At 33.5% G+C, this 25,923-nt stretch overlaps 1 protein-coding gene across 1 annotated transcript; it reads right to left on the reverse strand.

The window, feature by feature from the left end:
• Window positions 1–237: 237 nt before the first annotated feature.
• On the reverse strand, window positions 238–25,923 carry LOC149788756 (uncharacterized). The gene is made up of 6 exons (XM_089973547.1): window positions 25,842–25,923; window positions 25,160–25,228; window positions 23,885–23,953; window positions 23,263–23,309; window positions 13,956–16,440; window positions 238–9,087 (listed from the first exon to the last, which is right to left on the reverse strand). Exons 1-5 carry the CDS (start codon window positions 25,921–25,923, stop codon window positions 16,159–16,161), a joined length of 549 nt encoding a protein of 182 aa, XP_089829673.1. The 3' UTR covers window positions 238–9,087; window positions 13,956–16,158.

Raw genomic sequence — 25,923 nt, forward strand, 5'->3', positions numbered from 1 at the left:
ATGATTGTAGTAGTTATAACAGTTGTAGTGATAGAATGAATCAGATGATTGTAGTAGTTATAACAGTTGTAGTGATAGAATGAATCAGATGATTGTAGTAGTTATAGCAGTAGTAGTGATAGAATGAATCAGATGATTGTAGTAGTTTTAACAGTAGTAGTGATAGAATGAATCAGATCATAGTAGTAGTTTTAACAGTAGTAGTGGTATACAAGTTACAACCTTAAAAATCCAAACTTCATCATATCACATTTAATTTATATTGTTTAAAACATGTTAGTTACACATTGGATAAAAAGCATAAAACCACTGATTATTAGCTTACATTTATTGTACATGTGTTTATAAATAACTGGTTGCTAGTTTTCCAGGAAATATTGAAATATAGTTTGGTATAATGTGTAGCGAAGTTGATGGCCATTACTAAGATTTCATACACATTTTAGGCTTTAGAATATTCATTGTAAGACATTAAAATGTATTTAAACTTTTATTAAAGTTATTATCAAATACATATTAATAACTATATGTTCTCATCATTACAGTGTATTCACAAATGTTTTTCTTTACTTGTTATGAAATATTATAAGCTTGTCTCATGTCAAAGGATATCATCAACTTTGAAGGACCTTAAAACAGAACATCACTCATTGGTTGATTCAGATTGTACAAGTCGACAATTTATAGTGTACATCTTCTTTCAGGGAACTCATCACATGGTTCTATACAGGTCAAGTTTATATATGTCGAACTGTTATCTATCATCCTATTTAGCTAATATGAAAGTCAGTTAAAAAACTGAATAAAATGTGAAGATAAAATTGCATATATATTACATGGCTATAATGAGGTGACTATGTATTTATGGTACAAAATATTTGCTAAATACACAACAAAGTGTTATTTCTCTTGCTTGCATATTACACAAAACACATAAAGCAGAGTGCATAATGAAATTTCACTAAATACCGGTACAAAACAAAACAAGATATGCATGTATATACAGATGTCGCATTAAAGGGAGGCAAATGCAATAGCAATTTTTGTTGATAAACAAAAAGATATTTACACAGTGGCCTGTACACTCTCCCGCAGGTCTCTTATACAGAATAGCTGCTTTGTATTTCAAGATCTATTTTTCTCTCAATTCTACAAATGAGATGGTGCTAAAATAATACTCACCATGTCCCTGAACGAATTAATTTTAAATGGGAACTTTTCATTTCCTCTATTCACTCCTTGTGGTTGGGGGTTGGGGTGGGGCTCTACCAAGCATGATTATCAAGCATACCACCATTAAAGAACATGAATTATTCTAATGTGTTAGGATTCAGAAGTTTAGTAAACTACATCTATCTGATCACATAAACATCAGACATTTGTGTTCCAAGTTTAAAAGTCTGAGAGAGCATTTATGTTACTAAATTACTTCTCTCTGATCATATTAAAATCAGACGTACAAAATTCACAACTTCTCAAATCCAGCATTCTGAAAAGTAAATTTCATCGGTCATACCATAACATATAAACAAAGGGAAGAAACTCTTGCCTCACCATTATGTGGCACTAGTCTAATCTAATAACTGAAACGCTTGCATTTGTTGATTTCCGCTTGCCATCGTCATTGAGTGCTTGGTAAAATGTGCAATTCGCATTCGAGAAAGACAAATTATACTGAAATGGCTGAAAATTTCTAGACCGAGTTGGAGAGAGGGATAACGTCCAACTCTTTTCAATTCACTAGAAAGAACTGGTGGGTAAAAAAATGACACAAGACTGCTCATTTCCTGCAGTAAAATAACACTTACCAATTGAATCTTACAGCTATCATCCATGTACGCTTAAGTTTATGTCAATGAGGAGATCATGAACATTTTATGACAGAGATAACTATTTTTGTAAATGCCTATGCAATAAGATTTTGTCCATACTGTAAAGCACAAAACTAAATGGAAATCAAATAATCATGTGTTAAGATAGATTGATAAGGACAAAACAATAAGCACTGGTCAGATTTATGCTGATTGTGAACTCATCTCTTTTGGTGGAAAAGCATAACATTTCCATCTTAAATTTTGGAACTGCTTTGAATGTGTTGATCAAGCTGTGGTCTATCAAAGATGCCAAGTCTAGCATTGATGACGTCACTGTTATATTTCACTCAGGCTTGAGGTTGCTTCAAACACTCGACATTATAGAAAAGTCGGTTCTTCATCTTAATTGTAGCATGTTCTTATCCACCCAGTGCAATATGTTTCTCTATGTGCGTAGTAAAATCAGGTGTTATATGATAATAGCAACAGTCTCTCTGAGAAGAATGATTGCGGTTTTCTCAGGTCACTGATTATGTATGCAATATAACAAGAGATCTTCCATATTTTGTCAGACTCTGGAACAAGTTGAATCTCATCCTCAACATTCACAGGAGCCCTGATTTTGTAGTGGCTGCTTGTAAATGGAGGAAGTGGGCAATGTATTTCTTTCACCTGTGCCTTAAAACTAAATGCATCCTTTCCATTGCAAAATTTGCAAGAATCATCCAATTTTGGTTTCCCACCACTATATCTGTGTATTTCTCTAATGGGTAAGCTAATAATATCAGGGCTGTCATCTGTACTGGAAGTCAGTGGCAAGAAGGAAGGCTTTATGGAATGCATGAATGATGCCTGGCTAGCCATATGTGAGAATGGTTATGCGGTCATCAGATAGGTCAGTTGAGTGGCAAGAATTGTTTTCCTGAGTCATGTAAGGTTCCATGTAAAATATATTGGATGTCCAATATGTATAAAATTCTATCCTAATTCAAGGTTGGAAGGAAAACAACACAGCTAACAACCAATATGGCTACTGTATGCTACAACAAGAGCTGGAAACACACCTCAGTCAGATGACCCAAAGACCATGCTTGAACTTGCACACACTGTTCTCTCTGTAAGGGAGGGAGGATAGTTTCCCATAAACTCCAAGCAAAAACATAAATGAAAGAATTGTAGACAAACACTATGAAGGAAATGTGTTATTGTATCATTGATCATGTGCATCATCATCTCTATAAATATATTGCCCTAATATTGCTCCAACACAACCAGACACACTATATCATCTGTTTCTACTGTGGTTGAATGGATTGGATGGCACCTGACAGCCCTTTCCTGGTTGTCCTTGGCGGTTGTGGGTGGGTATACCACAGGGCATCCTTCACTAGCTTAAGAAAGGAAGATTTCAGGTCAAGTTAACACATTGTATTACGAATTGTATTTTGCTTCTCTTTCATCTTCCTCAATTTTGGGGGCCCCGAGTGGCCGAGTGGTCTAAAGCGCTCTCTGTTACAGATCACTGCCATCTCACCGCTGTCTGCGTGGGTTCGAGTCTAAGATTCGGCCAATGTGGGTATGTGAGAAAGCTTGCCAGTAACTTCTCGTGGGTCGGTGGTTCTTCCCGAGGGTTTCCCCGGGCTCTTCCTCCACCATTAATACTGGCCGCCATACATAGCCTATCGTGTGCTGAAAATGGCGTTAAACTCCACAACTACAACCCTCAATTTTGTCCCGAATTTTTGTCTGAGGACAGAATACCATGTCTTACAACCAAGACTTTCTGATATTACTTGATATTGCAATAGAATATTTTGTACAGGCAAGACAAGATTCCTGATTTTCCTAACTGGACTGGTACATTGGACACCTATTACCTTGATCACTAGTGCCTCTGCAAAGACAAGGATGGCATTAAAAACAGGAATTAATACTCTAAAATGAGAAATTCCAGCAACTTCCATAGTACCACAAAACATTAAACTGTACTGTGCTTTCAATTAAAACATACATCATGCACTTGTGGCTATGACTACAGACTTCATTAAATAAGAATATATATATATATATATATATATATATATATATATATATATATATAGACACACACACATACAAATTAACTATAGACAGGTTACTGATCCTTTGCATACCCTTATACATAAAATATGGACAATTGGTTCAAGTAATATTAGACAATGTTACTTGTATTGAGTGAAAGTTTAAGCTAGCAGTCTAGTGGGGCCAAGGTAGGGTAATCAGTAAGAGTTTCTTCCCTTGGTCTATATGGCATATATATGAAAGAAGTAAACATTTTCATCTTTCTGGAATTGCTGCATTCTAGAGGTAGATATGTTTATATCTCTAATGTAATCATTGATGATATTCAATGGCAAAAGCATTATTTAAAAAAATGCAAACCAAACACAGTGATGGAAAATGAAGTATATTCTTAAAATATTTTTCAAATCTTGCAAATAAATTATGAGTAAAAAAATTGCACAAGTTTTATGCCAGCCTTCCACTCACCAGAACTGACATTGTTTTGGCTGTATTGCACATCAATTCTGGTTTATGGTTTAATCGTGTCTGCCAGTCCATCTGGCATCAACATTCTGGTTAGGGTTTACGTTTAGACAATTTTCTTAAACACTTATATTTAGAGTTACACAAGTTTGTGTACAGATGCACGATGCAGACTGCTACATCTTAAATCAAACTGAAATCAGTGTTATCTAAATTTAATGGTTCAGTGATTTTGGTGAACATCAGCTCTTAGCTTATTTTCCACAAACTATTGCCTTTGGTGTAACATAACATTTGTACTCCGTATCTACAGCACGAGTACATCCATCTGTGAAAATTAGGCTACTTCAATAAAGTGTGATTATCTCTGCATTAAGCTCAGTCTCAGTATTATGGTTCGAATTTAAGTCATCTTCTCAGACACTACTGCTCAATGAGATACGTTAACATCTGGATGAGTCAATCCATGGATTAAATAAAAGCAAAGCTCCATGTAAAATCTGGCCATAGTACTATTATCAGTTTTATTCTTAATGTTAAGAAATACAAGTACCTTAATATCTTTTTTATTTATAGCAGTAAAACAGAACTTATGATTTGTAATTATATAATAAGAATATAAACTCACAGCATTTAATCCCATTGTGAAATATGATAACAATTAGTGTTCCACCATTGATGCAAATCTAAAACATTACATTTTGTTTGCTCAATTTCCAAATTTATAACATGTACAGGTTGTTGGAAATCAGCATCGTGCATACTGTTTAACATGTTTATTGTATAATTATCAATACATCAGTTTTGTTATCTACCAATTAGTATACAAGTTCCATACAAATGTACTACAAAAAGCTATTAACAGCCAATGAAATGTAACAAAAAGACAAAAACATTAACTTCAAGTTTAATTATGAAAAACTCTACTCTGAGATAACTCTGGCATACTGAAATGCAATTTCTACAAACTGTTTCTGCATTATTACAGATCAAGAAACAACAAAGTCACAGGTATATTTAAATATATTCTTCTCAGTCATGTATATTCATGGGATAATAATAGACATGAAAAATTCAGGCTAAACATCACTGATGGCCCATTCATTGTTTTAAAGGCATGACTGGATGCCAGAGGGCCATCTTAATTTGGTCATGTCTGGCCAACCATTCATGCACTTGCATGCCATCTCCAGAAGATTTTTTAAAGCGAAGTCAATAAAGTAAGCCTAATTACCAAGTTTGATCATATCAAGATCAGAAATACAGTCTCTAAGTGGAACAAGATCAGAAATACAGTCTCTAAGTGGAACAATATCAGAAATACAGTCTCTAAGTGGAACAATATCAGAAATACAGTCTCTAAGTGGAACAATGTCAGAAATACAGTCTCTAAGTGGAACAATATCAGAAATACAGTCTCTAAGTGGAACAATATCAGAAATACAGTCTCTAAGTGGAACAATGTGAGAAATACAGTCTCTAAGTGGAACAATATCAGAAATAGTCTCTAAGTGGAACAATATCAGAAATAGAGTCTCTAAGTGGAACAATATCAGAAATACAGTCTCTAAGTGGAACAATGTCAGAAATACAGTCTCTAAGTGGAACAATATCAGAAATAGTCTCTAAGTGGAACAATATCAGAAATAGAGTCTCTAAGTGGAACAATATCAGAAATACAGTCTCTAAGTAGAACAATATCAGAAATACAGTCTCTAAGTGGAACAATATCAGAAATAGAGTCTCTAAGTGGAACAATATCAGAAATACAGTCTCTAAGTGGAACAATGTCAGAAATACAGTCTCTAAGTGGAACAATATCAGAAATAGTCTCTAAGTGGAACAATATCAGAAATACAGTCTCTAAGTGGAACAATGTCAGAAATAGTCTCTAAGTGGAACAATATCAGAAATACAGTCTCTAAGTGGAACAATATTAGAAATACAGTCTCTAAGTGGAACAATATCAGAAATATAGTCTCTAAGTGGAACAATATCAGAAATAGTCTCTAAGTGGAACAATATTAGAAATACAGTCTCTAAGTGGAACAAGATCAGAAATATAGTCTCTAGTGGAAGAAGGTCAGAAATCGACCCCCAAAATGTGATATGCATGTTATTCAAACAGATTAGTCCAGATATATGACCTAAAGCAACAGCAAAAACCATTTTTAATCTTTTAGCAAAAGTGACCTTGACATTTGACACCAAAATCTATAGGATTCCTCTTTACCCCACAAAGTTTGATAATCATAGCTGGTGGAGAACACTGTGTAGTATCCAGAAACCATCTTTCATCTTTAAGTTACAGCAACCCCACCCATGGTGCTTTTTGCCAAAAGATATGCTGTTATCCACAAAGGTCTGGTAACTGCAGGCAAAGGACAACTTAACTTCTTATGCAAAAAAATGGAATTGGCAACAGACATACAAATGGACGCAAAATGCTCCACCTAAGCATATATAAAACAATGCAGCTGCACATGTACGATGAAACTCAATATGATAATAAAAATCACAATTGAAACAGACTGGAAAAATAGCTGTTCCGTCTCACTCTAAAAACACTGTCCTAGCGTATGGATTAAGAAATGGAGCCAGTGAAAACAAACTGGATAGCAACAATCAGTATTTGCAATTTTATATTTTCTTCTCTCACCAAAATATGCAAGTAGTGGAGAAAAAAGAAAAAAAAAGTTAAATTGAGCCCTGGATGAGCAAACCTCTCTGATAGAATTCAACTTTAGAAATCTTTAAGAAAGGAGTGATCTATTTCTTTCAAATTCAGTCTGTCTCTACCTTTCTTTTTGTAACAGGTAATAGACAATTGTATCTATGTTCCTTGTGGCAAGAGACAGTACTCCATCTTATCTACTTGTCTTGTGGCAAGATCTAATACTCAATCTGACCTATGTGCCTAGTGGCAATAAGCAATACTTAATATCACCTACATGCATTGTCACAAGTTGTGGCAAGAGGCAATACTCATTTTTACCAAAGTGCCTCTTTGCAAGAGAAAATACTCAGTTTTATCTACATGCCTTGGTGACAAATGAAGCATTTTAAATTTTTGAGGTCTTCTCCAATATGCACTGTATAAAAATCAAAGACCTACAATTCTGAAAGTCTTATACAGCTCAAAACAATAACATTACAGGTTATGTCAAGGTGAAATGTTAATAACTGAAGAAAATTAATCTATTCTAATTCAAATACAAAGATATATCAAAAGACCATACTTTTCACATGCTAATCTTTCACGTATTTACAGATGATGTACCCAAAATTCTCACATCTCTGTCTCTGCAGTTTTCATAGTTCTTGAAACTTATTCCCCATACACGTGTTGTTTATAAGATTTTCTTTATGCAATAAAATATAATTAAACTAGTTGATATTTACATTATTTACAGCTGAGTATAATACTATAATCTACAATTATGTTTGACAAAATTCTCCATGTAATATTTGAGAATCATGTTTATCTTTACAATGTCACAATAAAGAACTTCTTCCAAATTCACTCCTGTATCTCTTGAAATTCTATGACACATTTTATGACTCACTTAGCAGGTACTGTCAAATCTAGGACATATACACTTGACACAAAAGCTTGTCCAAGCTTTTCAAGTATTTTGATTTTGAGTAGATGCTATTCCAATACTTGAAATGATCATATGAATTCAATCAAATGGATCATGAATGAGAACATATTTTGTTTCTGATATCATGTTCAGTTTCCACTGATTTACAGAAGAAACGTTAGCAATAAACATTGTTCATAGAAGTGTATTATCAGTCACTCTGAACAGAAGGTCCCTCTGTTGCTTAGTGTTTTCCACCTCTGAATATCTTTAATAACCATTTGTTTGTCTGTAAGATACTGGTCCAGAGCGCTGGTGTAATGACTGTAGTAAATAAGGTGGTGTCCAACACTTACAAATATACTTGTGACCTGCGCTAAACTGTCAGAGTGATTGACTAGTTTTTACTAACCTATCAACATAATCAACTATTAAGGTTGTTTTAAAGGAAGATGCACCTTGAACTCTTTACATATGCATGCTCTGAATCTCCTGTTAATCTATATTTCAGTCGAAACATTTGGGTCTCCAAGCTGATTACATAGATATTTTCATCGACGAGTGAATGCTATTCCAATTATTGTGGTGATTATTTCAATTCATTCTGATGGATCTTACGTGAGCAAATATTTTGCATCTGTCATCTTTTGTTGTTACCGATCTATTATGTTAATATAGGATGCTAAAAGAAATGTATTATTCCAGCCACATAGTTTTGTTTTTCCACCTTGTAGGAAAAGGATGTCCTTGTGTTATTTAGTGTCAATAGCCATCCTGAATAGTGTCAATAGCCAACCTGTTGTCTGTGGCTCAGAGTGTTGTTGGAAATGATCAACTAATGAACAAGGAGGAATCCAACATTTACCAACAGATATGCAGTGTCCACTACTCTGTCAATGTCATCAACTGTTAGAACTGGCATGGGACAGTCATTCGGGTCGACATGTAACCATAAGTTGTGGCCATCATGGGACTATGTTCTGCATCAGGCACAGAACCAGACACTGAGGCGGGCATTGAACCAGCTGTTGGGGATAGCATGGAACCAGACACTGGAGATGTGGAGCTATATGTTTTACCATATGCTAACAGAAAATTTACTGATGAAGCTGGTATGGAGCCATCTGTTAGATGAAGATTGTAATCAGCTGTTGCTGAAGAGGCTGAAAAGAGCACAAAACAACAAATTATTTTTTTCAAAGTATATATTAGATGTTCCTGAAAATATGCCAATACAAGAGTAGTATTAAACCTATGTTTTCAGTAAACTATCAGCTTTATTGTGATACAATTTACTTCAGTGTCTTTTATACATGGTTTCCAAGTTTTTCTATACATAAATCTCCAGGTTATTTCCAGGATGAAAATTATTTTTCAAGGTTCACATATGGCCATTACTGAATGGAATTAAACATTTTAGCTTATGAAACACGCATTTGCTAATCAAATAATACTTCTTTTTGATGACTCTCGCAAAACATCTCTGTCCGATATATGAACATGAACTAAACCACAACAATTTGACTATTGCATATTTATATACACTGGCATAATAAGTCATTTCAATTTAGAAAATAAAAAATTATAACTTTACTTTGCGGAACTCCATTGGTGGTATGCAAAAACAATATAATGAACATGAATTTATATTGTTTTCGTTCAAACCTTTAAATGTAAAGAAATAAGAGAGATCAGTTGTAAATCAAGACAGCAATCTATATTCATGTTACACAAAGTATTAAAATTTTAACTTGTATAGAAAGAAGTTTTAATCCTCAATTAATCTATGCTAATAAAACCATAAACTAACAAGATTTTTCAAAGAACCTAAACTCTTTGAACTCATTTAATTTACAAAAGGGTTGATTTAAAGTCTGACAAAATGACCTTCTAAATTGTATTCTACTATATAAACAAGGATTGAATTTTGTGTAAATTCAGCATATGCCTGCTTGTAAGGAGAAAAAAGTCACCAAACCTGTACTGATACAGGAGCTTGCATTGTATCTTAATATATTATACAAGGGATGACAATCTCCCATTTCTCTGATCTAGGATTTGAAAGTAATACTCTAAGCTACTAGTCACAGTGTCAAAATTTAGATTTAAAGTTCCAATCAGAGATCTGATATTTTAGATTACATGTATACATTTGACTTACTATTCTATAAGAAATATTAGCCTTTTTCTATACAGGTTTTCTCATAAAATTCCCACCCCATTGTTTGTATTTAAATATTATTTTCATAAATAGGAATTTGTAAGATTGATACATTATAATGTATAGTTAATTAGAAATGAAATGAAATCTTCCTTGCATAGCTGAATTTACAACATATCATAATGTAGCGTATATCAAATTATTAGCATGCAAGATTAACATATAGTAGATTTTTGGACTGGAATCAAAGTGGATCGTGTAATTTGCTACTATGTTACGTCGCAATATTGTTGGACTTACGCACACATATATATTTATATATATGCATCTTTTATAGCTCGTTGGGTGGGAATACATATGATTGCATTTGATGATGATAGTTTACTACCGGTATATCGAGAAGGTAAAGGCAGTGACAACAGTCTAGGTATATAAATAACTCAAAATGGAAAGTATAACAATTAAATAAAATATAGCAAATGTATTAAATAGTTTCCTTGACAAATTTCTTCCAAACTAATACAATGAATGACCTATTAACAATTGCCAATTATTATTTCATCACATGAACTTTAAAGGTCTTAAGTTTGAGTGTTTCCTTTCAGTGCACATCGATTTATCAAGTTGCAACTATCTTCAGGCATTAAGTCAAAGTGGGCCTGAAATCAATAACCTGGCTCGCTTAAGTCTTAGAGCAAGCACATAGCATCTGATAACATGTTCTAGGTTAAAAGGACATTTGTAATGGAAGCCTTATAGTACCTAGGTAGTCTCCAAAATATGATCCATGGTAAAGCATTATTAACACAGGCCATATGAAAATATTTCCACCAGATAATGCTGAAACTGGCTTCATGAAATTGTGGAGGGGCTATTAAAATGCATTATAGCATGCTGGTAAATGTTTCTAATTGTTCAAATTTGTGGCAGTAAAGTCAAAGATATATACTTAGATGCCATTGAGATGGGATTCTGCAATGTCCAAAACAACCTAAAACAATACTGTGCTTCAGATATTCAGGTGAATGTTGGTTTTCCTGTAACATCCATCAGTTTTGATGGTGACACATGGAGGTAATTTCTAAACATTTATAGCATGGATGCTATAGAAGCCAACTAGATACTACAAAATCATCATGCATTTATGTATAACAGATCCAAAGGAAAATATCTTAAGATTATGATCCATTTTGGTCTTGCAATTTTTTAGATCACGCCAATAAAAACATCTGCACCTGGTTGTTAATAATTACAGTAGTAAAATTTCTCACCTGCGATCGATAATGTCATTATAGCTCTTGTGACATGTGCCTAAGCTAACTGTGAATCTGACCTCTGACCTTTTAACCAGGTCATTTCCCTGCTAAGAAACTTACCACGGTGACTAAGACCTTTTTCCATTTGAATTCCACCCAAGTAGAGCTTTCCTTTGTTTTACCGGTCTTCATTAGAATCCATTTACGGGTATGTTGTGGTAATTGATAATTCTACCAGTCTTCATTACAATAAGTCTACCAATATGATGTGATAATTGATAATTCTACCAGTCTTCATTACAATAAGTCTACCGATATGATGTGGTAAAACCATGAAACTCATTACTTAAATTATAACAACATTAAATAAAAAAAACTAATATTTTCTGGCTTTTCAGTATCCATAAGTCAAACTATTTACTTCAAAATCATCATACATATATTGACAAAAAGTGATTGCTCAACTGACCATCGTCTTTAATTAGAAACCTTGGTATTCTACGTCAATGTTAAATACTGCATTTCTAACAAGTTATACCACCAATGAAATTACCCAGGTCTCTATTTAGCTGCTATGTTATTTGGTTAATTTGTTGAACTAAAAACTGTACTGCACTATATCCAATAAAGTAACATAACATACACTGAACAGTAGTCTCCCTCTTGTACGGCCCCCTGACCAGTGGCCACCCACTCCTTACGGCCAGAATCCGTTGGCACCGAGTTTGTGGTCAAAAGTACCCCTCACGAAAGGCCACCCGGCTAGTGTGACCAGCGGCCAGCATATTAGTGCAATAATATAAAATTTACCCCGCACAAGCGGCCGCATTTTATTTTAATATGTATCCAGAACCAGTATTTTATTCATGTGTTAAGTAATCCAATTTATGTTTCCCGATGTCAGGTTTTCGTTACCGAAAGTAGTGTTGACTAAAGTACATGTACCACTAAGGTTAATATTATATCATTTACGCCTCACGGGAAGCCACATTTATTCCATAAAGCCGAGAAAGACTCAAATTTTAATCCATACAAAAGGGCAAGTACATGTAATCCAGTTAGCCTTATTGCTGTGTTATCATAAGATGTTCGGTTTAGTCATTCTGATAATTGTTAAAATTACAATTATTTAACAGTAGTAACAGCTGAAAACTGGCAGCATCGATGTACAATACACAAGTCAGCAGGAAAATGGTTTGATAGCCTTTATGGCTTCCCTTAGTAAGATGTTGAGCTTGTTCACTTTGATAATTAGTGGCTATTACTACTGACAATAATTGTCAAAATTACAAATCCTAACAGCCACGAGGTCAAATCTGCATGATTTTAATGGTACATATCGAAGTTGTTTTGGCTTTTCTCACTTACTGTAAAGAAATGTATAAAAACAATAGGGTACCAGACTGTGACTAATGAACCACGTGACAAGATCACTTCCTTTAAAAACACAAGGCAATTTGTTTAGATGCATAAAAAATTGTTTTATCAGTATTGTAGTCGGCAACATGAATAACTTACTGCAAAAAGATCAACATGTCATCGAGGAAAATAAACATTCTCAGCTTAGAAGAGAAAGTGAAAGTAATTAAACTGACCGGGGGGTGGGGTCGAGGATCCTTGCAGAAAACTAATGTCGGAAAGACTCATATAAACAATATTGTGAAAGAGAGAAAAAATTCTGCAGAAGTGGGAAGGCGAAATGGACGAAGAAAGGAAGATTGTTTGAGCCAGGAGATGGTTGTATCCTGATTTGAATGACAAGAAAAAGCAATAATTGTGTCAGTTGAATTGGGATATGACGAATACCACAAGTAACAGATAACTGCACAGATTTCAAGTGCGGCACAATATTAAATGTTCTGTCCTTAGTGGAGAATCAGCTTATGTTAATAATGTAATTGTCGAAGATTGGAACAAAAGACTAAACTATATATGCATGGGATATGACAGCAAGGATATTTTTAATTGTGACAAGACTGGTTTGTTTTTTAGACTCTTACCAAGAAAGTGACAGATGATGTGATCTGTAACATAATTATACAGACAGTTTTAAAACTATATCAATGATTGTTCAAAACATTCTTTTGAAAATGATGAAACAGTTTGTTTCACAACATGCATGTGATTTTTTAATGAAAATATTAAATGTTTTATTATTAAACGTACTTGTGACTTTCTTCATATGTATTTACTATTCACACTGTCACCCCCTCTAGAAAGGCCACTTTCATGCTGCAATAGGGGTGGCCTTATTAGAGGGGAACTACTGTACTTACACTCTGAAAACATTCCTCTGCACTGTATTCTCTGAAAACTTTTAAACATTCAAACATATCATTTTGTGTACACATTAATCACATCAACTCTATTTAGACTTGTAAGTGCCTTCAGGAGGCATGGTGGCTTTGTGCATATAGTGTGCTGGACTCGGGCCTGAAAGGATGTGGGTTAAATCCTACCATCAAATCATCCTGTACCAGTGGTGTGTCCTTGGGCAAGGCACTTTACTCCGTTTGTCTTAGTATTAAATAACCTATCAAAACTGCTGTGCCATAAAACACAAAATCAACAAATCAAATCTAAGTGACTGTTATAGTGGTGTCATTTAATTTACCTTTCTTGTTCAAATAATACAGAAGATTATATATTTGTTCCTGAGCACAACTGTAGCAACATTCAATTTCAATCTGTTCTATTTCACTGTAAGTAGAAATAAATTAAAGGAATTATTAATTAGTATACTACTTCCAGAATAGCTTTAAATATTTAAAGTCATAAAAAAGTTAAATTCTACAGTACACATACATGTAGACTCAACCAACACTTCCATTAAGTTAGATTAGTAACATATCAACAATTGTAAAATTTATTTACAAAATCTTAAACTGAAGAAAGAACTTAATGGCACATAGGTGCAGACCAAGTAGGGGCACTGACTCATATTATTACATCACAATTATTAATTTTAATAAATGATGTCATTAATGTAATATTCAGTTAACCCACAGTATATCTTTACTATTAAACATTGTTTTGTAATATAATATTAACATTCTTGACAAAGAAAAAAAAAATGTTTATTCTCTATCTGAGGAACAGGATTATATTATAACAGCATATATATGAAATTGAAACTAGTCCAATAACCTTCATTGTTGTCCAATGTGGAGTACTGATAAGAAGACCTCAACATTAATGCCATAGTGGCTGTATGTGTTATCAGATTCATACCTTTTTCATTCAGGATATCATGATTAGCCTTCCAAGTCACTAACAGGTTGGTCTAGAGCACATGCTGCTAGTTCCATCAATGATTTGCAGTAAACAGCGTAGACCTTGATATACAGGTATAGCTGCCAACCATGGGGTACAAAAATACAGACTGCTTATGACAAAAATATTGATTTTCAGGAAGAAATGCTGATTTTTAAAATATTAATGCATTAGTAACTTTTTAAAACATCTACAACTATCCGAAAAAGGACAGTACCTTCCCTAATTATTTAATGTTAAAGATGCAAGTGTTGCTCTCTTGCATCTTCTAAATGGGCACCCTGTTCCATTCGGGCACTCAGGCACAGGCTGTTTATGCACCTTTTCCACACCACATTTTATTTTCTCTTTTCAATCATTGTCGATTCCAATGTCCCATCCTTCACTGATAATCTAAACTGTGTGTGATTTTTTTACTGAAATGTTTTCATTTTTTTACATGAGCAATCCTTTGCAATTTTACTCTCTGTAAGATGTGTGCAAAACTAATGGTGCCAGCAACACCAGTAACTTTAAGATGACGGTTCATTTCTAAAAGAAATTTAGTGAACTGAATTTCGATTGAATTATATCAAGGTTTTCTCTGCGGGATTTAATATGTCGTAAGTTTAGTCTGAGATGTGTATGATGAAGCAGCAAGCTGATGTTCATTAGCATTTTCGTGCTCTTGTATTTCATGGGTGCTTCCATGCCCAATAACGAAATCACATTATATTTTTCGCACAACATAAAGTTTTCTCCTACTAGATGGTTCCGCAAATCTAAACAAGATGGCACAATTGTCCTTCCAGTTGTTTTCTTGTCTTTCCTGGAGAAAATTCTGAATATTCTGATTAGAAGTTGAATATTACAAAGATGAGATACAGCGACAGCGGTAACTGTTTGCAAAATCCATAATGGTGGATAAAGACAGGCATAGTAGTCTCAATTTCGAATGAACCAATCATATTGTAGAGCTGTATTCCATATACATGCGACCCGAGTGCCCATTCTAAACTGAAAATTGCAAGGAATTTTTTGTTATTATTTTGTAAAATTATAAAAACGTATTTCTTGCACAACAAAAAAATGTACACCCGTATTCAGGTCCAAAATATGGATCAAATACGAAAAAAATGGGACACTTGGCAGCTATGATATATGATATCATCAAATGCATATTTACATTATACTGTGGTAAGACATTGACCTGACAGTGGAACATGTGACAGTGGATCGTGGTCCATACTGCAGTAAGCAGTCAACATAGACCTTGACCTGTCAGTGCAACATGTCAAGGTAGTTCAAAGTATACACTGTTGTAAGCAAACATCACAGACCTTGACTTGCCAGTGCAACATGCAACAATTTCCACTGTGGTAAGCAAGCATTATAGATCTTGATCTGCCAGTGCCATGCGTGGCGTAGGACTGCATATTCAAGTTTTGCAGCTGAATATATTATACAAAAAATGCAATACCTTAACTAGGCTGGATGATGTCCTGATTTCAAGTGTGAGCATCCTGACTGTATGTTTCATTCTGTTCTTCATGAGGAATTCAGCTTTACATCATATCTGCAATAACTCTGGCTGTTGCTTGGATATCATCTATCCCTATTTCTACCCCGGCATACTTAATTATCTTTATCAAGGTTTCATACTTTCCTACATCAATCACCCGCTTTGCTACAAGAGCAGACCACAACTGTTTCATGTTTGTGACTTTTTCCACAGTTTTTGGATCAAGATATGAGAGTGAAATTTGTTTTATGTTTTCAAATGAGTTTTCTGTAAAAAGTCCATCCAATGTAATACAGAGCTGATTGTGTTTTATCTTTGCCTCAATCTGAAAGAAACATTGTATACTCATCAAAATTTGTTAGTAAAGAAAACACTAATGTAAACATTTCAACAAATATTATTATTCTTAAGTTTTATCTTAAATATTGACTCGAAGTTTCTTTTCCACATATTGTGAACATATCTTACATAGTGGCAAATTAGAACAGAAGTTTAAAATAATTTTTAAAAGACAGTCATCCATGCCAACCCCTGGCAAGGAAAATGCATAATCCAAGTGGATGAAAAGATTAATCTGGGCAGAAAAAAAAGTAATCTACATATAAAATGCAAACATTCAATGAACATATGTGCCAAATGATTTACCATACTAGTCATTTAACATCAAGTACTGCTTCATGTTTTCACACATAGCACTTTTAGCTTTGAAAGCAACAGACTTATGTTGCAATTCAAAACACTTTTTACCAACTGAGACAATGAATGATTTGCACAGCAGTAGAACACTAAACACTGAATTATTGAGACTGGATCTGAATTCAGTTTTAGCTTTGTTAACAATACTGAACAATCTCTCACAGTCAGCATTAGAATAATAAAGAACCAATATTCCTTTCATAACCTGAAAGAGAAGAGGAAATTTATATCTTCCAGTGACTGGGTCTTTCAGCTGGGAAATAAGGTGCCATTGTACATCAACTCTGTCTGCATGAAGTACATTGTCAGGTAAAATGCCAACTTGGTACATCAGGAATTCTCCTTCCAAATGATCCTAGGTAGACAAAGGTGGCAACAGAAAGGGATATCACTTGACAAAGAATCTTACACTTTAAAAGCTTTTTGACTGTCCCTCATTTATATCAGCATTTAAAAGCACTTCATCTCCATAAGTGAATTTCTGGAGCATGTAATCACAGGCTTTAGCATAATAATCTCTAACATTATCATAGAACACCTTTACAGCAAGAGATCAATTATGTTCTATGAATTCTTTCGCTTCTGTACCACTATCAAAATCTTCATTATTTTTCTGGTTATCTTTGTCAAAGTTTATATCAGCTAAAAGCTTAGATGATTTAATGATTTCTGGAGTAATAAACCTTATTAGAAAATCTGATAAGTGGTTTGACATAATCTTGTGCATAATACGAATGCATGGTTCTTTGTTCTTTTCATAAACAAGCTTAAGTTTTTTGAAAACCATCTCACACTTTGATTCTTCCAAGCAGTGAACAGATTCTGTTTCTTCCTGTGACATCTTAGTATCCACTTTGCTAGTTTTGCGATCAAAAGAATGAGAAGATGCTGTATGCTTGTTACTAACTAAATTTGTACTAAACACATCCTCTGAAGAACCAGATCCAGTTGGCTGATTTAGTTTACTAACAATGGGTTGGTGATTTCTATCACAACAGTTATTTTTTTACAATGTTAGATTGAACCTGGAGGCCCTCAGATTGGATGAATATAGACTTCTCAAATAAAAATTCCATGGAATTAAAATGCTTCTTTTCTGATGATCCATCATCTTTATTGCTAGTAGCTGTACCTATACTTTCATTTTCTTCTCTTCTGAATTCTGACAGACTCTACTTTAGTGCTACTCTTCACTTTTTTCCTAATTTTCAGTTTGAAAGAAAGCTTGTAGTACTGTCTAAAGCTGAAGTAAATGGCTGATACATTTGCCAAGGGATATCAATCTTGTACACACATGCTTTATAACTTTAGAGTCTTCAAGGTCAAACTGATCTTGTAACAACTTTAGAGCTTGTTTCATTTTACTACTTTTCTCCAAATAATAGTATATGTCAGTTACCAAACGTCCAATATCTACTTCTAATTCATCAGCAGCCTTTCCTGATGCAAGGTGCATCAAATGACAGGGACAACCTGTTATGTACACTGATTTAGGCATTTTCAAAATATGGGATGCAACTCATTTATGAATTCCAGTCATCACTGATACGTTCTGCCTACTGGTCACGTTTCATCAAAGCATTATCAAGCAAATCAAAAAATGTTTTCCAGTGGAACCTATTGTTAATTCTGGTAATGAAAGAAGGGCACTCATGCCTTTGCCCATTACTTTGTCAAAGTGCCAAACACAGACTGGGTATGGCTTTTTGCTGTCATAATCACTACTCTTGTCTGTGGTAATAATAAATGGACAACAGACCTTCCAATCCTGATGAGACCGTCTCAGTAAGGCAGTGGATTTTTTTCCTGTAACTATGACCAGTTTTCAGTAAGATGTAACAAAATATCATAAACTGCTACTGTAAGTTGGGACTCATATTTAAAAGTTTGGTATTCAAAACATACAATGACAGTAAACATTATGTTCAACTGAAAAGTATGTAAAGTACAAGTAGACCTTATTGACCACTAGTACAGTTGCACAAACTTCAGTTCCAAACCATATATAGCTCAATGACTTTTGCTATCTCTCAAACTGACATAATGCTTGGAATGTTTATTTTTTTCTTCCATTTTCACATGAAGACGGCAATCATATCTTCCACCAAGAGACATACTCAAAGTGACATGTCCAATAAACTTAATTATGTCCCTTCCTGCTTTTATTCACAAGAATCTGAATATTCCTTTTTATTCTTATGCACTGATTACATTTTTTAAACGGATTATTTTCCCTTTATTCATCGCTTGCTGCACGCCATTTAAAAAAAATTACATAATGAACAACTTGATCATGCAAACGCTTTGTATGACAAAATATGTGCAGTTTACAGTGTCTGAGGTACTGCGGTAAAGTTAGCCTGGTTCCCTGATAAATTCAAACTAATTCTAGTAAATAACCCAGATCCAAATCAAACACAGATGAACCAGTTATCTGGATTTTTTGGCAACAATAATTTTCCCATAGTTTCTGCTTTTATTCTTTAAGTCCTTATTTGAAGGGCCATTTTGTGAATCTTACAACAAAATCGTAAGGGTTGGCAGGTGTGAAATCTTCATGGCTTCTGCTATTTCATCTTAAGTATCTTTAACTAAACAATATTAGATGATCTTGTTCTTGCACATGCATATTTTACTGTAATTTCAGAATCAGGAAACATGTTTTTTGAACAAATCGCCAATGTGGTCTGCTACCACTAAAGACAGTCAGTTTTCTATTAAGAACTTGGTAAATAACACCTCAGCTTTTATAACATTTGCAGCTGCACTTGAGTTCTTCTGTAAAAAAAGAAGTTATGTTAAAATTGGAGTTAGTAGGACGGGCTAATCTGACGTGTTGTTTTTTTTCCAAGTGTTTTTTTCCAAGTCAAATTAACCACCATGATCAATATCAAAAATCCTTTCCAAACAGCCTGCAATGGGAGTGATCCTTCCATAAAATGGAATGCTGAATAATGTCATTCATGTATTCATCTTTGAATTTTTTGAGTATTCAGTTTTTTTGTGGGTTTTTTTCTGATCCATCTGTGAAATTATTTGAAAAACATTTCTGCTCTATATACACATAGACTAGAATCAATTTGATGACTTTTAGCACCATATATATTAAAATCGTTTCCACACAGCCTGCAATGGGCATGATGATGCCCTAAAATGGAACTCGTGTCATCCCTGTATTCATCTTTGGAGGATTGGGTTTTTTATCTCTTTTTCTAATCCATCTATGACATTATTTGAAAAACATGTTTGCCGTAATGCACGCATTGACTAGAAGTCATTTGACTTGGTTTTTAGCGCCAAATTCCAACAGACTAGTTCTGTACCAAGCACAAATTAGAAGAAAGAATCTGAAAGGAAACTATCGAAATTAGAAAACCAGTGTGTTTTCTAAGAGCTAAGCCATACAGCTGCTACAAATAGAATATAACAATAGTATGACGAAAGTACATACAGGTCTATTATACAACAGCCGTTAGATATGACCTATAGTGCAACATAGATTGGTTCTCTAACAAACACAAATCATAACAATGAATCTTAGGTCAAATGTTTGAAAGTAGAAACCAGCATATTTCTTGGAAATAAGACAGCTGCTATTTATAGAAAATATTAATACTGTTAGGAAAGTGCATGCAAGTCAAATGTACTCTAATGCTGTAGTTATGCTGAAGCTGTCTTTTCTAGTATATGATATGTGTAATTAATGGGATGTTAATAACAATGAGAAAGGATTAATGGATATTAATAAAGATGAAAAAACAACTTATTTCCTTTTGGTGGGAGATATACTGAAAAAGCATAATCCATACACAGATAAGTGTAATGCATAATTTAGTGAAACCAACCATAAATGATTATGCCAAAAGTGTAATCTTTGGCATGTATGAGACAGGTACACATATTCTGTGTGAAAAATGAATTTCTAAAGGAGAAAACAGAAAAATAAATTTTTATTTTTAATATTCCATATTGTAATTAGGAAATATGTAAAATCTGTAAATGGCAAATTATACAATTATTCTAAACTAAATGTTGAAATGGATGTATATATATTTTATGTTAAATATTACATCCTAAAGGAAAAATATTTGAATATTGTTGTTAAACCTGTGTATAAAGGTCACTTTCGGTGAAAGGAATGCAACCAAAAGCAGTCAATATGGCCAGGTTTTTTATATGCAGGAATATAGTTACTTATTTCTGTATAAAAGGTGTCTTTTAAACTTTGCCTTAGTGATCAGATGAACCTGGTCCTAATGGTGATAAAAGGTCCAACACATTCTCTAGCACAGTTACACACCTACAAAACTGAATATAAATCGTCCAAACTTAAAAAGAAAAACAGAGAATATCCCTTCATTACATGAAGGATCTGTGGCCTTCACTGCGAAGCAACACAAATCATAGATGTGAACTAATGACAACGAAGCTAGTCATACGTCAAGTTGCAGAACACTTATTTCCCCTGACAATAGTGATCTCTTCCCTAGGATATACAGTCAATGAGCTCTTCTAGGATCCAAATGACAATTAAACTTAGTGAACTGAAAGAGTGTTAATGACGTCATGTGAAAGGGGCACTATGCATGATATCCGATCATCACACAATGTAAAATAAATGAGGTAAAATGTTCAATCATATTTTATTTTGTAAGCAGAATCTTTAGCATTCAATGACTTCAATGACCTACATTAAATATTAATGACTTTCAAGGCCTTGAATTGAAGTATTCATTTCTCAATGATTTTCAATGACCTTTGATGACCATGTGAACCCTGTCGTAATTTTCTTGATTCATTTTGTAAGAGGACACTATAATTCAGAATTGTTCTTATGACCTTTATAATTCAGAATTGTTTCCAGCCATCGCATACAGTTTTGAAGACACCTTATAATCTTTATAATATATTTGTTGTGAATGTATAAAATGTCATGACAAGTATGTCGACAAGTATTACTGGATATGCAGACTCTCGCAGTTATAAATCATACAACTGCTTGTACTTTGCTAGCACTTTCAGTAATTTCTGGGAGAATTTTGAGCATTGATATTAATTAATTTATTTCTTCAAGATGCCACTTACAGTCAGATGACCTTAGAATCTTGATAATAAACTTGTAGTGAAGTTAGAAACTATCGTATAACTGCTTTTAAATTAACTTTAACAAGTATTTTATTGCAGTAGTGGACTTTTGTAGTTATAAAGCCTAATAGATGCCACTAGTACTTTGAAAAATTTACAGGGAGAACACTGAGATTTCATCGACATTTCTTGGTTCTTTTTGTAAGATATCACATACACTTAGAAAACCTATAATAATTTTTAAAATTCAGGCTATCACATACAATTTACATGACATCTTACATTTTTATAATTGTAGACATTGTAAAATATAAATATCATATATAACAAATCTTATGTACATGTTATTTCAAATGAAATTTACGAAATTGTCTGAAAAATATCCATAGCAAGCAAAAGATTGAAATCATCCCAAAAAATTATTTGAGTAAAGGAACACTACTGTGACAAAATATGTATGTACTCAATGAGATAAGTCGTGCATAAAAGAAAGATAAAGAACACAACAAAATGCAATTATTTTATCAAAACATTAATTTGGCTACCATAAAATGCAGATTCCTTCCATTTTATTTACACAATCTTAACATTTCTAGGTATTTTATTAGAAAATATCAATTCGACTAACATACAATGTGGATCTATTGCACTGTATGCACATAGTCTCTTTACTAATGTGGGGATCTCATAACAGGCTATTAGTCTGGAAATAAGAATGTGGATTGTTTGCTTTGTATTTAAATTATCCTTACACTTGTACGTATTTTATCACAAAATATTAATTTAGCTACCAGAGTAAAAAATGTATTTTCTTTTGTTATACACATACAATTGTCTTAACGGATCATGGACAGCTGAATGCATATGACAAAAATAGATATTGTCACTTGCTTTTGTAGTGGAGCACACACACACACACACACAGAGTACATTATTTTTCATGCCAAAAAATTAACTGCATATATATATTCAACCAAACTTGTGAGCAGAGCAACAAATAGAGCAAGAACAAGAACATCTGTTAGCAGCAAAATGAATTAAGATGGCCAATGGCCTGCATGTAAACATCAACCTGATCTATATTCAAATTTGCAAGAGTGTGGGTAAAATGAAATAGAAATAAAGGCAAAGTAAAAATCTTCAAATCTGAGGAATACCCAAGGTAGGATATGGAAGGATGTACATCCAGACACGAATATGTCATAACTATGACTCACAAGCAAAAAATAATATTATAAATTTAAAAACTACAACTTAAGTGGTCTATCTCATAACAAGGGATTTCTTTCAAACTACCTCCTCATAACAAGGGATTTCTTTCAAACTACCTCATCAATCGTTAGATCATATTTCAGAATTTACTTACAGGTATATCTCTCAAGAAACTGTTAGTATCCATATGAATGTGTGCACCTGAAATATGTATTATAGATACAATTTAGGAAAATATGTGCTGATAATGAAGACAAAATGTTATTACAAGTCAGTATATAAAAATGTCTCCACAGCAAGTTTAAGAAAATTTGAACTAGCAAATTAAGGCAATTTATTTAAGAAGTCCAGTTTGTTCAATCACATATCTCATGAGAATATGGGACAGATAAAGATGTTTTATATTTCATAATCTGGAATATTCGAAGTATCTTAAGGCATCGGAACAACTGTTCAACATGTGTAGTGAGTGTGGTTGAAATGTTTTGAACAGTTTGCGAGTTATGACAAAAATGTAAAAATGTTTTAAAACAGATGAGCTTAGTCAGAACTACATCCCAAACAAATAAAACTTGTTAACAAGAGGACCAAGGTTGGCATTATATTGTTCAAAAGGTAACTGACATATGTTACATTATGGGAAAAAAATTATATAAGTGGAAAGAAAAGTTAGGTGCACTCAGTTGCTACACTGTCCATTAATATTTCTGACATTTATCTTCTTTCTGAAATCATATAGTAACAATAGCTTAATGTATAGGATGTCCTGCTTGTACCTTGTTGCCTTCTTTTCAATGCAGTTCCATCCTGGTCATCCTTTAATCTCCTCTTTTGTCCCTCTGCACCTACAAGGTTATATAAAACAGTGAAAAACAGAAAAACAAAATATAAATGACGAAAACAAAAGTTTCAAGTCACAACAGGAATAATGGTCTGGACTTTAAAATCTGCTATATCCAGTCTTCTGCTTACAAAATGACTTCTGTGTATTTAAATCTAAAATAATATCAACAGAGTTCTGTAATGGGAAAATAATATATTTCTCTGGTAATAGTTGTTGATTTATGCAATCCAACCACCCACACTTAAAACTATCCAGTCCATGAAGCAATTACAAAATGTTTATAGTCACTAAGAATTACCACAACAAGTTCTTAAGGACCAGCAAAGAACGGCAAGACCATCACTTAATAAATTTTATTTGAGCAAAGGCAGATATATTGTGCCAAAATACATACTGACCAATTGCATGTTAACTCAAAGAGATATCTAGTACATATAAATGAAAACAAACATCAAAACTACTTGCATTTTAACAAAAACACCATAACTGGTTTCTGGCTACATACAATGAACATTTATAGCATTTTATTTACACAGTCTTAACATTTCGAGGTATTGTATCAGAAAATATTAATTTGACTAAGAAACAATGTGGATCTATTGCACTGTATGTACATAGCCTCTTTACTGATGTGGGGATCTTATTACGGGCTATTAGTTTGGCTGTGAGAATGTAGGATTTAATGAGAGGTTTCATATTCCATACTGTGGAACCATAACAAGATAAAACAGTATTAAATACAATGTCACAATGTAGACTATTAGATATGTAGGCTTATATTTCATTAAGGAACTCTCATTCTCAGAATTCATTATCACAGGTTTCTTGTTTCTTATATAATTACGAAAATGCTGAAACTAGTTGAAACAGCAGACATCTAGATAAGAAATATCCTCTTTTGCTCCCTGATTTATGTAAAGGTTTGTGAGTTATGCCAAAAAAGTAAAAATGTTTAAAAACAGACGAACTTAGTGAGATCTACATCCCAAACAAATAAAACTTGTTAACAAGAGGACCAAGGTTGGCATTACATTGTTCAAAAGGTAACTGACATATGTTACATTATGGGAAAAAAATTATATATGAAAGGGAAAGAAAAGTTAGGTGCACAAAGTTGCTACAATGTCCATTAATATTTCTGACATTTATCTTCTTTCTGAAATCATATAGAAACAATAGCTTAATGTATAGGATGTCCTGCTTGTACCTTGTTGCCTTCTTTTCAATGCAGCTCCATCCTGGTCATCCTTTAATCTCCTCTTTTGTCCCTCTGCACCTACAAGGTTATATGAAACAGTGAAAAACAGAAAAACAAAATACAAATGACAAAATCAAAAGCTTCAAGTCACAACAGGAATAATGGTCTGGACTTTAAAATCTGCTATATCCAGTCTTCTGCTTACAAAATGACTTCTGTGTATTTAAATCTAAAATAATATCAACAGAGTTCTGTAATGGGAAAATAATATATTTCTCTGGTAATAGTTGTTGATTTATGCAAACCAACCACCCACACTTAAAACTGTCCAGTCCATGAAGCAATTACAAAATGTTTATAGTCACTAAGAATTACCACAACAAGTTCTTAAGGACCAGCAAAGAACGGCAAGACCATCACTTAATAAATTTTATTTGAGCAAAGGCAGACATATTGTGCCAAAATACATACTGACCAATTGCATGTTAACTCAAAGAGATATCTAGTACATATAAATGAAAACAAACATCAAAACTACTTGCATTTTAACAAAAACACCATAACTGGTTTCTGGCTACATACAATGAACATTTATAGCATTTTATTTACACAGTCTTAACATTTCGAGGTATTGTATCAGAAAATATTAATTTGACTAAGAAACAATGTGGATCTATTGCACTGTATGTACATAGTCTCTTTACTGATGTGGGGATCTTATTACGGGCTATTAGTTTGGCTGTGAGAATGTAGGATTTAATGAGAGGTTTCAT

The sequence above is a fragment of the Sinohyriopsis cumingii genome, chromosome 11 (genome assembly GCF_028554795.1).
Source record: "Sinohyriopsis cumingii isolate HCF-2022 chromosome 11, ASM2855479v2, whole genome shotgun sequence".
Taxonomy (NCBI): Eukaryota; Metazoa; Mollusca; class Bivalvia; order Unionida; family Unionidae; genus Sinohyriopsis; species Sinohyriopsis cumingii.

Excerpts from the sequence above, each read along its gene's own strand:
- LOC149788756 (XM_089973547.1), bottom strand. The coding sequence starts at position 25,923 with ATGAAACCTCTCATTAAATCCTACATTCTCACAGCCAAACTAATAGCC. Across the intron at positions 23,310-23,884 it reads ATTGAAAAGAAGGCAACAAG|GTGCACACATTCATATGGAT; the intron begins GTACAAGCAGGA and ends TACATATTTCAG. Across the intron at positions 16,441-23,262 it reads GTTTCTTGAGAGATATACCT|ATTGAGGCAAAGATAAAACA; the intron begins GTAAGTAAATTC and ends TGTTTCTTTCAG.